This window comes from Harpegnathos saltator, unplaced genomic scaffold, assembly GCF_003227715.2.
Source record: "Harpegnathos saltator strain DR-91 unplaced genomic scaffold, Hsal_v8.6 scaffold384, whole genome shotgun sequence".
NCBI lineage: Eukaryota > Metazoa > Arthropoda > Insecta > Hymenoptera > Formicidae > Harpegnathos > Harpegnathos saltator.
The window spans coordinates 691,680-707,473 of record NW_020230188.1 but is presented as its reverse complement, the minus strand read 5'-3'; the positions used below and the strand labels follow the sequence as shown (position 1 = coordinate 707,473).

General features: G+C 50.9%; 1 protein-coding gene across 6 annotated transcripts; it reads right to left on the bottom strand.

The window, feature by feature from the left end:
* Positions 1–685: 685 nt before the first annotated feature.
* On the bottom strand, positions 686–14,929 carry LOC105188708 (tryptase). 6 transcript variants are annotated; one of them, XM_025300845.1, is made up of 10 exons: positions 13,976–14,929; positions 7,595–8,079; positions 6,579–6,623; positions 4,847–5,098; positions 2,589–2,674; positions 2,398–2,483; positions 2,178–2,327; positions 1,938–2,074; positions 1,445–1,602; positions 686–1,294 (listed from the first exon to the last, which is right to left on the bottom strand). In XM_025300845.1, the coding sequence occupies exons 2-10, from the start codon at positions 8,070–8,072 to the stop codon at positions 1,136–1,138; spliced, it is 1,551 nt and encodes a 516-aa protein (XP_025156630.1). In that variant the 5' UTR covers positions 8,073–8,079; positions 13,976–14,929; the 3' UTR covers positions 686–1,135. The 6 variants fall into 6 exon arrangements, with proteins under 6 accessions (XP_025156630.1, XP_025156632.1, XP_025156631.1 ...); XM_025300847.1 differs by having other exon boundaries at positions 2,178–2,315; XM_025300846.1 differs by having other exon boundaries at positions 14,510–14,929.
* Positions 14,930–15,794: the final 865 nt, after the last annotated feature.

The window sequence follows — 15,794 nt, the reverse complement described above, 5'->3', positions numbered from 1 at the left end:
CACAGAAGGCAAATCGCAGACGCAGAACATTGACGAGAACACGTAAAAATTGAACCGCGAGTCTTACTTGTCTCCTCCCTCCTGTGACTCCTATGTCTGGCCCGCAAAACAAACGATGACGATCTTACTCGTGTTTCTTATATTTGGTCCGATATACGATATACGATATACGTGTCACGAGCCTAACTCATGTTTCCAATGCGAGCAATCACGTGTCTCACACACGATATCCCTTAAGGAAAACATTACTTTAAAATGTTCGAATTAACTTAAAGTCACTTGCAGTTGACTATAAATCACTGAGAGTTAACTATAAGTCATTTTTAAGTTGATTTAAACATTTAAAGTGATTTTTCCTAAGGGACAAGGGGTCAAAATGTGCGTGATTTCCCTTTCTGGGAGCGTTCAGTAATTATCGCACAATCTCCACGTGTAATCAATGCATCGCGATGCGTGTCACAAAATCGCTCGGAAAGTATTTCGATCGGAGCGCTAAACGCGTGCGCGAGACGGGGTCTCGCGGGGAGGAACACGATCGACGGTTGAAATTGGAAATGGAATTACATTTATTAAGCGCAGATCCATACGTGTGTCACACACGCTTAATTTACAATACAGCATTCACTTCGGTAAAATTATTACATCACACTTGCGACATTCGCGCGGTCGCGTCTCTCCCCCCCCCCCCACATGAAAATACTTATATAATAATCGTGTTACATTTAACAACATTACAATTTACAATAGGGAACGTCGTCTCTCTTTATATCCATCTCCGAAACGATATTAACGAAAATTCAATGTCACTCTTAACTCGTCGTCTCCCGTCGATTCTGCGTGGAATGAAAGTAGATTGCACCTAAGTATTTTTCTTACATTTCGCGTATGCATATATAAGAGTAAAAATGGCTATAACATCGTTAAGTATAGTCTCGAATGAAGCGCATCGCGCTCAAACTAGATTGTCGTATCAAAACTTCCCGCTGCGTCACATCGGTCATTCTTCAGGAGCGATCGCGGATCCTGAAGTCGTACTCCTCGGCACGAAGTATCCCCATGCTGGAGCTTTGTGTCATGCAAAGTCCGCGGCCCGTTTGCCGACGACCCCCGGCTGCTTCGCCCGGTGATCGACGCGCTACGAGTTTATGACATACGTGATCCAGTCGACGGTTTTGGCCACGCGATGATAGATCCCCGGTTGACCCGGTTGCGCGCAGGAATAACCGGCGGATACTATGCCGATCAAATACCACCGGCCGGTTTTCTCCAGCATCAACGGGCCGCCGCTGTCGCCCTGAAGAAGCGAAGAAGAAATGATTCACGCATCTATGATGCATGACGCGGGAGGAAAAGAGGGGAAGGCACGTAGAGACGAGACGAGCGATTCATCGTTCAAACAATACGCGCCCCCCTCCCCCCCCCCCAATCGTGACGAAACGCTTACCTGACACGAGTCCTTACCGCCGCCGCGGTAACCGGCGCACATCATCTCGTCGTAAATGACAACGTTGATGCCGTTGGAGCGATGCCACCTTTCGCAGACGCGATTATCGATCACGGGCACGTCCACCGCCTGCAGCGTCTTGGGTCGCAGTCTGGAGCCTGAATAACATTTCGGAACAATTCGCGATAGTGCGGACAGAGCTGTGCGGAGAGTGAGAAGGTAGGAGTCATTGAAGAAAATTTCCTCGATTTGAAGGCGGAGAAGGGGAAAGAGAAATCCGGTTGTATAAATCAATCTTTTATTTATCTCTCCCTTCTGTCGTTGGTCTCGTATCTCAGGAAATGCTTCTACAATTACATCGAGATTTTATTTCGCCACAGGGAGAAAAATCCGAAGAATCATCTCGAGTCCGATATCCGATGGACGAGAAAAAGAAATGAAACACGAGCCGTTTTCACTGATAAAGCTTTCCGCATGAACACGGCGGAATTACCTGCTTGCAAAGCGCCCCAGCCCGCGGCCCAGCCGTATTGACCCAGGAAATCTTCGTTCTTCTCCGGTAGACAAATCGGCGCTATATGGGGCATGTAATGAACCGGTCGGTCCAATCGAAGCACAGCCACGTCGAACCTGGTCGAAACGATCGGCCCGGTTGAGAAAGACAGCCCATTTCTTCGGGACATATTTGAGGAATTCTCGGGAAAACGGAGCGGAGTATACAAAGTAAACGCACCTATCCGCCTGCGGCGTGAACTTGAAGTACGGGTGAACTCTAATCTCCCGAACACCGAAAGTGTAGGCTGGCAGAGACTCGCTGGCAGAGTTGACCACGTAATCGCCCAGAGTCACCTGGACTTGCCGCGCCGACGCTCTAAGCGTTTCGCTGATTTTAATATTTCAATCCGTAGTAAAAATCGGTACGCTGAAATATACTTCCAATATATATCACTCACTTTGCGACGCAGTGGCCAGCGGTGACTACGTGGAACCGATTGACCAGGGTGCCGCCGCATCTGCTGGATCCGATACGTATGTATGCCTGTCGAGGGGAAGAAAAACAAGGAATTTTAATAGCGACTTTTCGAAGCCTGATTGATGATTCTTGCGTGTGTGTGTGTGTGTGTGTGATCGCGTCGTGCCTGACCTGCCACGGGAAACTACCGAAACCGGCGTCGTCGCCGCCAACGATCCTCCTCTGCGCGGTTTGTTTCGAGACGGGTATGCCGCAACCTGGAAAACGCAATTATCTGGATTCGCGAGCAGTTTTAAGGCGACGTCGTTGTAATTAGCGCGACTCAGTAGCGGGCCCAATTACTCGACGCGACGAACTGTGCGCTAGGATTGCCAAATGTTGCTTTTCGAAATACGACGACACAGGAATCGAGTGAATTAATTCGAGGAGAGGATTGCGTTTCATTTTGTCATTTCGCGGAACATCCGGATGATGGGAAAGAGGTAGGATGGGAGAGAGGTATGATGATGATGATGATGATCGAGGTAACGAGATAGGTCTCATCTCGTAGATCATTCACAGGGCGTTTGCGTTTGCGAGGAATAAAAGACCAAAGGATAAATATCGAATCCTTCCGTATGCGCGGGACATCCGGCAATTCTGGCCGTGCCGCAACCTACTGATTACAATAAAACGCGCGGTAGCGGTTTCATTACGATCGACGCCTTCAGTGTCGAATCGCGCGTTCCGGCTCTTGAGTCGAGAGTGTGAAGTAATCGATAGCGAGAGAAAAAGAAAAAAGAGTGTTTCTTCCCGCTGTTACATCGCCGAAATTGGACTTGGAGTAATGCGGTGACTCGGGCGTTAATAGCGCTCCTTCCGTCCGATTTCGTTGCCTCGCCTCGCGGTTCGTACTTTGCGTGTAATAATGTAATTACGATGATATCCTATTGAGTAACTTTGAGCGTTGCGTCGACCCTGCTCATGTTCTCGAGTAATATTGCCCGACAGATAAAATATGAAAAAAATAACGTATACCGCGTGTATTTGTGACGAGAGATTTCGAGGAGAGGAGAAACCGAGCACACATAAGTTAGTAATAAGTGTAAAAGCGCGAGTAGTAGTCGAAAACGACGATGTCCTTGGCAATCGTTGTCTCGTGACGACACGAGTTACCGATTTTGCACAATCCATGCCATGCAGCACTGTTTATTGGAAATAATACGAGAAGAGCGAGGATTCTTCGAATCTTTGTTAATCCGCTTCGCTAACTCTTCGTCAACTGAAATCTTTGCTGAGACGCGTTTCAGGATTGCGCTTACGACTCCGAAAACCCAGAGAGATGAAAAAGTTTAGGATTTTCCTTAGGTGATTACCTCTAGGTGAGATCGATCGGACGTGTCCAAGAGACGTCGTTCGTCTTTGGTCGACTGCATCGTTTTGGCAAAAAATCCACGCGCTTATTAGTGCGTTGCTAGATACAGAGTAGGAGTGTTCTCGCGCGAAAACGGGCATACGGCTGTTGTCGCGCGAATACAGCGAAGCGTTTTACCGTGTCGATCATGAGAAAGAGGCGGGCAGTGCGGATCGCCAAAGTTTTACGAGCCGATGTTTCCGCAGAAAAACACGTTTCACCATCGGGGAAATTTAATCCATGGGTGACGGCAATCGTTACATCTACCATCCATGCGCTCGTTGCGCTTTTTCTTTTTTAACGCCATCCTCTCATCAGACTTTTCGTTCTAGTAGACTTTTACTCGTCCTAGTGCTGTTTCTCTTCACGTAGATTCCTGTGTGATTTCAACTGGTCCGTTTTCACATCGCGACGAGAAGCAGAGACAGAGAGAGAGAGAGAGAGAGAGAGAGAGAGAGAGAGAGAGGGATCGAAATCGACGAAACTGACATTTGCAGTCATTAACGGGGACTTAAGCAGATATTAGGGGGGCACAAACATGCCGCTCCGATATCGGAAAACCAATCTCCGGGCAAACATGCACGGGAAGACAAGAGGCATTGGTGATGCATGCGTGAATTGTACATTTCACACGTGACACAGTTTGGGAGTAGAGAAGAGTGAAGAAACGCACACGAGGAAAAATATACTCGAGAGATGGGGAGAAAGCTGTATCACTGAGGAAGAAGAGAAAGAAGTCGGGACGATGAGTGGAATCTATCCAGCGAGAGGGAAGCGTGCACTCTCTTGGGACAGAAAAAGGAGGAATGGAAGGAAACGGTGATACATGTTCGGTGCGCATGCGAGTGCGCTTGGGTCGTAACGCAGTTGACGATGAGGAGCGGAGAGAGTGAAAGAGAGAGAGAGAGAGAGAGAGAGAGAGAGAGAGAGAGAGAGAGAGAGAGAGAGAGACTAGGAAAGAACTCATGCTTGCGGTGTGCTCGCGAGTGTGTGCAATGTGCTACGGAGGGCATGCGTTTTCGAAGGAAGGACTTACGATCGTCGCTGGCGGTCCCCGTGTACAAATCCAGCGGAAGCGGCCGAGATTGATCTCTAGGCGACTCGATCAGGTTATAATCAGTGAGAGCTTTAGGGTCTTTCCGCTGACAACACGCGAACATAATGCCGCCGCAGCTGCCGTCCAATAGGCCAGCAGACATCCAGCACATTAGAAAAAATTCGCAGCTCCGTCCATCCGCGCACAATGTATCGTCGCCTTTCCACAGCGGCCTTTTTTCTTGGCGCGTCTCTGCAGAAAATACGGAAACTTGTCTTTCTCGCCTGCTGCCTCTCGCGGCTGCCGGGAGGAATTTACGAGGCGCGGTCTAGCCGGAGAAGGAAGAAGAAGAAGTCTGAGAAGCCCGCGGAGAGCATGCCGAAGGAGCTTGTCGCGTTGCGATTGTTAAGCGAGCTTCAAAATACTGCTTCAAAATTTACTGTTCGTCATTCAGTCGCAAAAGTCGAGGAAGCTCGAGGGGGCTCGAGCGCACGGAAAAAAATTGCGAATTCTCAATAAAGCAACTCCTCGCACACTCGTGGCGGCTGCTGCTGCGTGTTACACATCCGTCGTAGCGTCGCACGTACGATTCCGATGTATCTCTCACTGCCAGTCTGAAAAATCGTCTGCCCAAGGAGCACTCTGTCCGACCGATCCTCTTTCTTCCGGCACTCTTGATTATTGTTACGGTCATACGATCAGTACGATCGCGCGATCGGTAGCTGCGCGTACGAATTCTCAAAGCCGTCGCGCTTACTTCGCCGATTACTCCAAGTCGAATTTCGCAGTACGAAACGACCGCTTCAAGCTCCGGTGCGATCGCAGAAAAGCGAAAAGATACTCAAGCTGCGTGCTGCAGCTTTGCGAAATTGGCGTACTTTTTACTCGAGCTGTGAGAATAAACTGCACAGATCCGGAGGAGACGCAGCGTCCTGACGGACAGATTCGCACAGTCGAGAATACCCAACGGAGATAGAACACGTACTTCTATTTTCTACCAATGTGTGATCTGCCAGCGTTTCTACGCTACCAACGCGAAAGTGAGAAATTCAGCCAAACTCAATCTCGCCGTCTGAATCCATCGCTGTGGAATAGTAAAATGCTCGGGCTTGCGGCGACCCGAGGTCGCACGCGGCCAGAGCGACAGACAGACGCGCGGAGGGATCACGGAGGATCAGAGAGCGGCCTTGGTGAAAACCGATCATGATAGGAATGTCCGCGCAGCAATGAGTGCGATGAATAGAAAAAGCATTGTCGACCAGCCGCCGATAATGCCGAGTGATCGTTTCTCCCCGTCGCGACGGCGCGACGGGGGTTCTCCCGACACGGTTCCGCAGAGGGCCGACGGTTTGGGCAATCGTAAAAAGGACTCGTACCAGCCCGGCATGACGACGACTCGCCGCGGCCGGCGGTAAAGCGCGACGTCGACGATGTCGTAAGAATTTCCGCGTCTCGGGCCTCGAAACGGAAACTGTCGAATGTAGCGGAAATAAGTTTCGCGTGCCGTGACCATTAAAGCCGCGCTGTGAAGCGGGAGGGATTGCGCGACCGACCGTCCGATTTTTTTCTCGGGTTTACCCCCCGAGAGAAGAGACGAGAAAGGTCTGAGAGCGGGGGAGCGATTAAGTAAAGTGGCCGAGAACCGTATAAGAATCGCGGTAAACATCGGAAGCCCCGTCTGAAGCAACGTCGTTAGCTTATTGATCCTCTCGCCGCGCGACGCTCCACGTACCTGTTTCCAATCTGGGATAATCCTCGGGCGTCTGCTTCCGATGATCTGAAATAAAGACAAGCTGTTCGTCCGGGAGAAAGATGGAATTATTAATCGTAAGCCGCGGTGAGACGATTGTTTCCTCCGGGGCTTTGTCGTTGCGGGTGAAAAACATACTTCCGACTCGAATTAAAATCACCAGAGACTGGAAAGGAACGTAAAGCATTGGATGAGGGTTAATTGGTTGGTCTGTTTTTCAGCAATTGCGGCTCGAGACTGCAGGGTATCCCCTGCCTTGTACTTTTCACGCGCATGCATGCGCTTTTATCGCGTAGAAGAAATGGCCGGTAGCCGTTTGAAGCTTGCCTCGCGACCGCAAGATCGGCATCAAGTATCTCACACTCTTATGAGCGCGAGTTATTTCACTCGATCGTGCCGAAGATATACGAGTCGGTTCGTTTGCTATTGAAATGCCTCGAAAGTTCTACATAACGCGTCATTTGCATTCACACACTTCTCTATGCGTCCAGCCGACGAAACGCTGTTTGTGTGCACGGCAAAGCGAGCGTTACGGCAGAAGCGATAACGGATTACGCGAGCTCGCACGTGTGTGAGAAACAAACTGAAGAAAGCGAGAGGGGAAACGCTTGGTCGAACGCTTTTTAAAAGAGCGAGCTGCGAGAAACTCAACCCGCGTCATCGTATTAAATGCAACGTGCCTGAGTGCGTTACAAGCACAGCCCGCTGCAGCCCGCAGAGTTTCCGCAAGATTACTATTTATCATTTGGGTCGCGAGTAATTTACAATGTCCGGGTAATCGCATGCAGAAGAATTGCCGAAATAATAAAGTCGAGAAGGAAGTCTGTATGGTTCACGCGAAGATGTTCTTCCTCGAAAGATTGTAGAGCAACAAGAATGGTAAGCTTCACCGACTGAAATTCAGTCGAGGAGAAAGAGAGATAGAGATCATGGTAAACGACGGATGCATCAGCGCGGGAGAGAATAAAAACGAAGAAGAGAAAGGAAGAGACTCTTACCTCGGACGTCATCCTCGAATTCTGGCAGCTGATTTGACTGCTGGAAGAAGGAGGCCGCGCCGCCCCCCACCGGCGGCAGGAAGTCGTTGTCGCGAAATATCAGTCGCGGGCTTCGATGGGCCATCACCGGTCTGTTGTAATCGGCGACGGGGCTCCTCCAGAGGGACTTGTGTTGCCTCCACGAGGGGAACTGGACCTGAGGTGCGAAGCGCGTGGTCGGGTGCGGCCCAAGGTTCCTGCCGAGCAGCGGGCCGCTGTCGAAGAGGTAAGAGGGCCCCGTGGGAAATCGCACGTACCTTCGCCGGCGAATCGTCGCCGTCCCGCTCGTGCGATTAGTCTCTTTCCTCAGGGCGTCGATGCTCGCGGAGGAGTCGGAGTTGCTCAAGCTCAGCTGGCTCTCGCTCGCCATGAGACTCGAGGAGACGGTAAGGAGGACGACCGCAGCGAGAAGCCAATGGCGCGGCCTCGATGCACCCATCGTATCGCTGTGAACAGAACACCAGCCGGTGTATACCTCTCTTATTAGATACTAACGCGAGCGACGGTCGAGCTTGTTTCCAAGCCGGAGGGAAAGAAGACACTCGCGCGACAATGCAAATGATTCCGGCGGCTTCATCGGAGAGAAAAGTGTGTAGGGAAGAAAGTGGAAAAATAGATAGATACTCTCGCGAGCCAGCGCGCGACGAGAGAGAGAGAGAGAGAGAGAGAGACGCGCACGTGCGAGAATCCGAGTCACCTCACCTTTCCACGCATGGCGATGTTGGGCCGATCTCGGACGATCTGTCACTTTACTCCCGCCGAGCCGGAGCGATTTTCTCCTCGAGTCGAGTTTCACGAGTCGTTAATCATCATCGAGCGCCATTCCCGGCGCGTGATTCCCGGCGAAAGAAAACGCGCGTCGCCCGGACTTGCAATCAGGTGGAATCCTCGAAGATTTTGCTTCGAATAGTCGAGGAATGCCTCTGCCTCTCTGCTTACAATTATCGGGTAGCGGGGCCTCGTGAGCGATCGCGGAGGAACTTTCTTTTGGCACGGTTCGTTCGCTGTTTCTTTACAGGAAGTTACGAGGTATGAAAGCGAATTGTACGGGGATATATTTTTAAAGCTGGAACTACAGTAAAACCTCTCTCTCTCTCTCTCTCTCTCTCTCTGTCTCTCTCTCTCTCTTTTCTCGAGCAGCATCCGATCGAGAGAGCTCGATGAATATTTAAAGTCATCCTCTTCGCGCTCTTCGAAGGTAAATTTATCGTGCAGCTTTCGTTTTCTTAGTTCGCGTTCACCCGCCTCGTGAATTGTCAACATCTTGTTGACCGACCCCGAAGTCGAAGTAACCGCAATCTCTTTGATATCCCAGTTCCACGCGACTCGGCTTGGGTGTAAACGAACGGCGAGATCCGCGACGCTAAGGTAACGCTCGGAGGCAAACGAAGCAAAGTGGAAAACAACTTCCTCGAGGCTCCCTGCCCCTCTCCAAGCGAGAATTCCTCTCGCGACGAAATCCAGTTTGCGTCACGATCCTCCGTAACGAGTGAAAGTAAAGAAGTTCACCCGGAACCGAACATCACGGCGTTTACACACGAGAGAAGATCCACCGTCTGGACCCGCGCGCAGCATTCGACGTAGGATGAAATTATTGTCCGATCAGCAACATCAGCGAGAGAAAACGCGACGAGAACGCTTAATAATGTTGCAGTCAATCCTCCCGCTCATTTGCACAGATCCGCGCGCGCGCGCGCGCGGTAATCGCGCGAGGATCTCGAGAAGACTGTCCGGATTTCCCAGCGCGTTTCCGTACAAGAATCCACTACGAATTGACGAGAAACCCACGGAATTCCGCCGCGGCGCGGCCAAATTCAGACGAGAAAAGCGAGAAAACGCGCATGTACGTACGATCGACGTTGACGTCGATCGTGTTACCTCGCTCGTTCGGTCTAGTCGAGCGACTCTCGCGAGAGGCGTCGGGGCCGCCGCCGAAAGGAGAGAAAAAAGGAGGGAAGCGTATAATTGTTCGTTGGATAATCCCCCCGGTGGACGGCCTTGCCGGACCAACAATCGTGCGCGCCGCGGCGAGGTGAACGGTTCGATGTGTTAGTAGGTCATTGGCTCTCCGTCACGTGGATCCACCAGAAGTGAAAGTGCACTTCTTGCGTGCACGACAGTGTGAAGTTCACGTTCACGCAGCACCAGGCCGCCGCCGTCGCCGCCGCGGCGCGGCGCGGCGGCGGAAGTTACGAGTCGCTGCTCGCCGCTAAGCTCCCCAGCGTGCGCCGCCCCTGTCTTTATCCTCCCTATTATCCCCTTTGTCCTGTCGCATCGAGCGAACGTCGTCGTCGCGAAACATCACGCAAATGCATGCGAATCTGTTGCGCCGCGGAATTTCACCGTGAAAGTGTCCGATTACTATAACGCGCGGTCGCCCTTGTCCCGATCTTCATAATTCCGCTCGATCGCGACTCACGACATCCTCTCCGTTTCTCCCCTCGCCTACGCCAGCTACCGCCAGCTGTGTGCGAAACGCTGTAATTCACTTTTACGTTTGCAAACCGACCGACCGTGCCTGCGATGCTCCCATGAAGCAAGTTACGAGTGCGTTGAACTGCGGAAATGAATGACAATGTGTTGCACACATGACTGTCTGGGCTAATCTTTGATATATCGTCTCAGCCAGCGAGGCGTCACTCGTTCGATTTTTTCATCGCTCTTACGACGAAACAGACTTTCCAAGATGACGTCAAATACCGACGTCAAATACCGACATATCCCGGCGACGTCACTGGTATCGCTGTACCGCGAAAAGACGTCATTAATTTCTCAGTCTATTAATATTATCGTACAACGTTGACGAAACAATACCGTTGATGCCGCTTCGCACAAGACGCTGTCGACGAAAGGCCGTCAGCTTTGTGACCGACATTTTGACATCATCAAATAGATATGTCTCCTGTTGCAGTCCTCCGGTGACAGTCGAATTTTATCGTTCAGCCTGCTGCTTTCGACAATTAATTAATTTAAAATATTAAAGGGAAATTCATGTCGGCGAGAAACTCGGCGGAGGAAACGCGCTACACCGCGAAGACGAGCGCATAGTCGAGCGATCACCCGCTGGAGCGAGCAGCACCCGCTGGAAGATGTGCACGCACAGTTCGCGCATACGTTCCCAGCTGTCAGTGAAAGCAACGCACGCACTCACGCATGTACGCACGTGCAGGCACCCACATAGATAGATCGGCTGGCGTATCCTTCTCCTCGCTCGGTGATCCGCGAGCCCGCGATATCCGAGTCCGCGAGCGGGGCTTCGGATTCCGCGTTTTCGCATCGACATTAAGAAACGCCGCCGTCGCAGGAGCCATCACTTTCTCCATGGCGATGCGGCGACGCGCGCTCGCGCCATTACTTTCGCCCAAATCGAAGGACAATCGTCCTCTTCTCGCGCGTTCCGCGCTGCCAGAGGATCAGCCGCGATTTTCCTTCGGATCGCATCGCGCCGACAGCTAATACATAACAATGAAAGCAGCGTCGCGGTACGTCACACGTGGAAAAAGTTCCACGCGCCATTGAGCCACGACGATCCGGCGATGATACACGATGTGAAGCGCGTGCGCCCGGAATTATATAATGAAAAGAAATTAAATAATGCCTTCAAACGTATAATTGAAGACTGGTAAGAGCCAACGTCACGTTCTGACTTGATTTTTATAACATTATACATGCGATTGCATATCTTGAGAGCGTGTGTATATATATATATATATATATATATATAATCTATTGTTAAATGATACGTGTTGAAGGCGCTCGTCCCGCTCACGCATTCATTGAGAGAACGTGGCTAATTTGCCGTGTAACGTGCGCGTAATGATAACTCCTAGGATTTCTCGAGCGCGTCAACTGCTACATTTTCAAACTGTTATTGTTATAAGCTTCTTCAGCATAAATATCCCGCCATCGCCCACATTATCTGCTCGTCACGTCACGTGGCCGGTGTTCCCTCTTAATAACGCGGACATAACGTCGCCGCGGCAATTTGTAATTGCTCGACATGCTCGGAATTAATCTGTCGCCGACTGTCACGTCGGCTGACGTCGACGTTGCTTTCGAGCGACTAGGAGCGGTATAGGCGCCCCCCCGACGTTACACGCCCACTTACATGGTCGCTTAAAAGCCGCCTCGGCCTCGGCGTTTCGAAAACTCACCCGCGCTTCCTTTCGGAAGATATAATAGAAACCGGTTTCTTCTCCGAAGAAATCTCGCGCGCGTCGCGCAGCCATGCTGCTCTTATTCACGGCCTTGAAAAGAGTAGGCGTTTTCTCGGTCTAATTCACCGATATCTTTCGTGACGAACACTTTCCATTGTGTAACGAATCTTCTCACCCTGGCCACTTGGTTTCTGTGTCGTTCTCAGGCCCGAGATGCGGTCGCCCCTCGACCGGCGATCGGAACTCGCCTTTTGCGCCGACGGAAACGTCCCCATCGGCGGTCGATTTACCTCGCGAGGGAATTTCTCGATTCCACGCGGAAACCTCACGCGCGACTCTATCCGTTCGATTGACGCGAGTTAAAAGGCTGCTCGTCCAGCGATGGGCACTCCTCCTCCTCCTCCTCCTCCTCCACCTCCTCCTCCTCCTCCTCCTCCAGTCAACGTTTCTCCTGAGACCTCTATCGAATTCCATTACGTAAACGCGCAAGGAGTGTTTGGGCAACGCGCACAATGGTACCGAAGCGTGCATCCTCAATGCGACGCTCTCGCGAGCGCTTCGTTTTGAGAAAGAACGGAAGTACTTTCACTGCCTACGAGGACAGAAACTTAAAAAAACCTGCAGGCTCGAGGCAACACGGCGCCACGTGACGCGACGAGCTGCCCGCGCGTTAAGCCGGCGATCACACGTCTCTTGCGAAACCGCGTCTTCCTTCCGAAATTAGCGGGAACTTTCTTCTCGTTCGAGATTAAAAAATACATTACTTTCGAGTCCGCCCGAAACGTTCTTCTTCTTCTTCTTCTTCTTTTTTTCTTTTCTTTCTTCGCCTTTCACTCGTCGCGTAAAATTTGTTGCGAGTTGTACAATTGTTCCGTAAAGTAAGAGTCTCAGTGAAACTGTCTCGCACGCATGTATCTCGTAGTCGTGTCGAATCTCTGCACGAGAGAGAGAGAGAGAGAGAGAGAGAGAGAGAGAGAGAGAAAACGCGTATCGCCTTTTACCGGCGTTTATAGCGATTTCAAATCGTGCAATCGTTGAATTATTTGTAATTCGATCATTATTACCGACGATTGCCAATCATCTGACATGTGATATCGAGTGCTGCTTTTTACTCAAATATTTCTTTTCTTCTCATCGTCTTGTTGTGGAACGTTGCCATTACGCACGCGAATCTACACGCGAGACAGCACCAAGGCGACGCGGTTATTAAACTTAATTGATGTTGGGCGAACTTGGAATCCAGGTTGAGAACGAATGTGGCACCGATCACCTCCATGCATCAAAATCACCGCACGCACCGGCTTGCGTTTTTCGCTTAACACACTTTTTATACATAAGAGACGGCTGCGAGTAGCCTCTCTTTGGAAAGATAGGTGCTCTCCACCGGGGCGATCTTGCTTTCTCCCAGCTTTTATAGTAACTGCCGCTTAATCGTACATTAAGCCTAACGAAACGAAACCGAACCACGTTCCGTTCCACGTGCCTTCAACCATCGCGTCGATAATCCCGATAAATAAATCGAATAAATTTGATCTGCTTTGGGAGATGCGAGATCCTCGTATGTGTGCGATTTATCGTACGTACGATCGACATCACAAGGAAGAACCGCGGGAGAAAGTCCCGAGGTTTTCGAAGCTGAGTGCTGATCGCTCTACGCAGATCGAGTTTTGTATTGTTAAGAAAAAAAGTCAGGCTGATTGCTTGAATCGAGAGAGATACATTTTTTTCAAAGCGCGCCGCGCTAAGTGGAATGGAATATCGATCGATAACGCCAGCCGTTGCTATTGCGATAATGAACCGTACGACGAGCCGATTATCCTAAACATACATTTTATTACGGAAATGCAACGATCGATCCTTTCTCTCAGCAGGTTGCTTTTCCTTCCGTTTTTAACGAGGAACGATATTCTTATTTTCTTCTCGTCTTGATAAAAAGGAACTTCGAGTATTGTACAATTAGACTTTAATCAATTTCACTTTCAACTTTAATCAATCTTACAACACCGAGAAAGCCGTTTTTCAAGATTATCATGAAGCAGTTGCCAGCAACTAGCGTAATATTTGCATACCACTTTTTCATGTTCGGTGTCGCTGTCGGTGTCTTGAAATTAAGAAATAAAAGATGAAGAAGAACAAGGTCCAGGCAAATTCTACATCTAGATGTAGAAAAGCAAATCGCACTCACCGACTCACCGGATCGAACCGGACCTGATCTTTCTGGATTTCTCCTCGATCGATTGAGCCAATAGGAGAACGATTTCTCAGGAGGATCCCGCCAGGATATTACTCCTGCCACCCTCTCTTCTGCGGCCTCTTCGTCTGACCGAAGTAGTCCTCAGCACCATAACACAACCGAGGGTACCGTTGCGACGAGCGCGTCTCAGTGTCAGCGCGAGATGAGTCTTCGTCCTCGATTCCCAATCTCAATTACGTCACGCGAAGCCGTGAACACTCGCGCGATTTACGTATCCCCAGCGTGCGAGTCCCGCTCCCTTCGTGAACTTACTTTGAAACCGTCAAACTGTCCGGAGCCGAGACAGTCGTCTTCGCGCGTTATCACGTCACGATAAGGTCTTATTGACCTATCGATAAGGTTCGGTAAATGAGCGAGGTCGCTTCTAATTGTCAAACAGGCTCGAGCTCGAGTTTCCACGGGCACCGGTCCGTGGACTCTTCAGCTTCGACCTTCCACCACCAATTGACCGTCACGATTACACACCTCTATTCCTCTCACTCTCACTGATTCGCGGACACGTGATCGACCGTGTCCTCCGCCGAAGATTCCCCGGACGAAGAGTAGATCGCAATTCTGGCGGTCCGACCTTTCCGACGTCCTCTCCGAAACAATTCCTCTTCGGATCTTCTTCGGACACACCACTACCGCTCGCGGTGTTCTATTCTACCCGAATGAAGCGAATCAGCGAGCACGCGGGGTCCGCACCGTGACGGGCTCACACCATGTCTATCTCCTCTCTTGGAGGAGCCCCGAAGAAGCACGCCTCTGCTCGTCGTGTGCTCAGTGTCCGACGTCGTACGTCTGCTCTCACTTTCTCCGCCGAGTAGTTTCATTTCGGTACGTAAAACTCTCTCGCGTGGCCCCCACTATGTTCGCCGCGCGCGAGGCGACAAGACCGCCGTCGCCGTCGCCGCCGCCGCCGCCGCCGCCGCCGCCGCCGCCGCCACCTCTCCACGCTCCGGATCAGAAGAAAACCAACCGGCGCCCGTCGTGGAGGACGCGATTGTCCTTCGGCGATTCAGGATGACTTTCCTCTTCTCCTTCTCCCTCTTCTTTTTATATCGCCCACGGCTTCAACGACCTTCCGTAACACTCGCGCCACTCGGTGGGGGGTCGCGCGAATCCAGGAAGAATATCCTGTCTCACTCGGGAGCTAAGTATAGCCTCTTCGATGATTGACGTCGCGAACGAATAATTTCGAGGTATCGTGCGTGTGCTGCAGTTCTAATCATTTGTCTGTCTGTCTGATTCCCCACATCTCTGCACATGCTTGTGCAGCTTATTATTATTGGTAGTATTATCGTAGACGTAGACACAAACGGAGGGCATTAGTCGTCAACACCTTGTTGAAATCCTGCGAATGACACGTATCCTTCGAGATTCATCCGCGACTGCTGTTCCCCGAGGGGTGAACGACACCTTGATGTCGTCAAAATCCATGATGGACTGCTACTGCCTAATCTCTCGCCGCATTGTTCTTTTGTCTCCAAATGGCTTCCACGGAATACGGCGAGGTATACCTAATTTCGTTGACACTCTAGAAAGTGTCTCGCGCGCCCAACACATCTCCGTTTTGTTCAATCGAGGTGAGAGCTCACGCGCGTATTCCAAAAAACGCGGATGAAAGTGTACTACGACGTGCGTGCGACAATTTTCGCACGAGAGAGAATAATTCGCACCTGTCGCAATATCGCCTGTACGGCAAATGCAATGATAAAATTCTACCTGCGATCTGTTCACCGCGCACCGCGCCCATAGTCGCCCATTC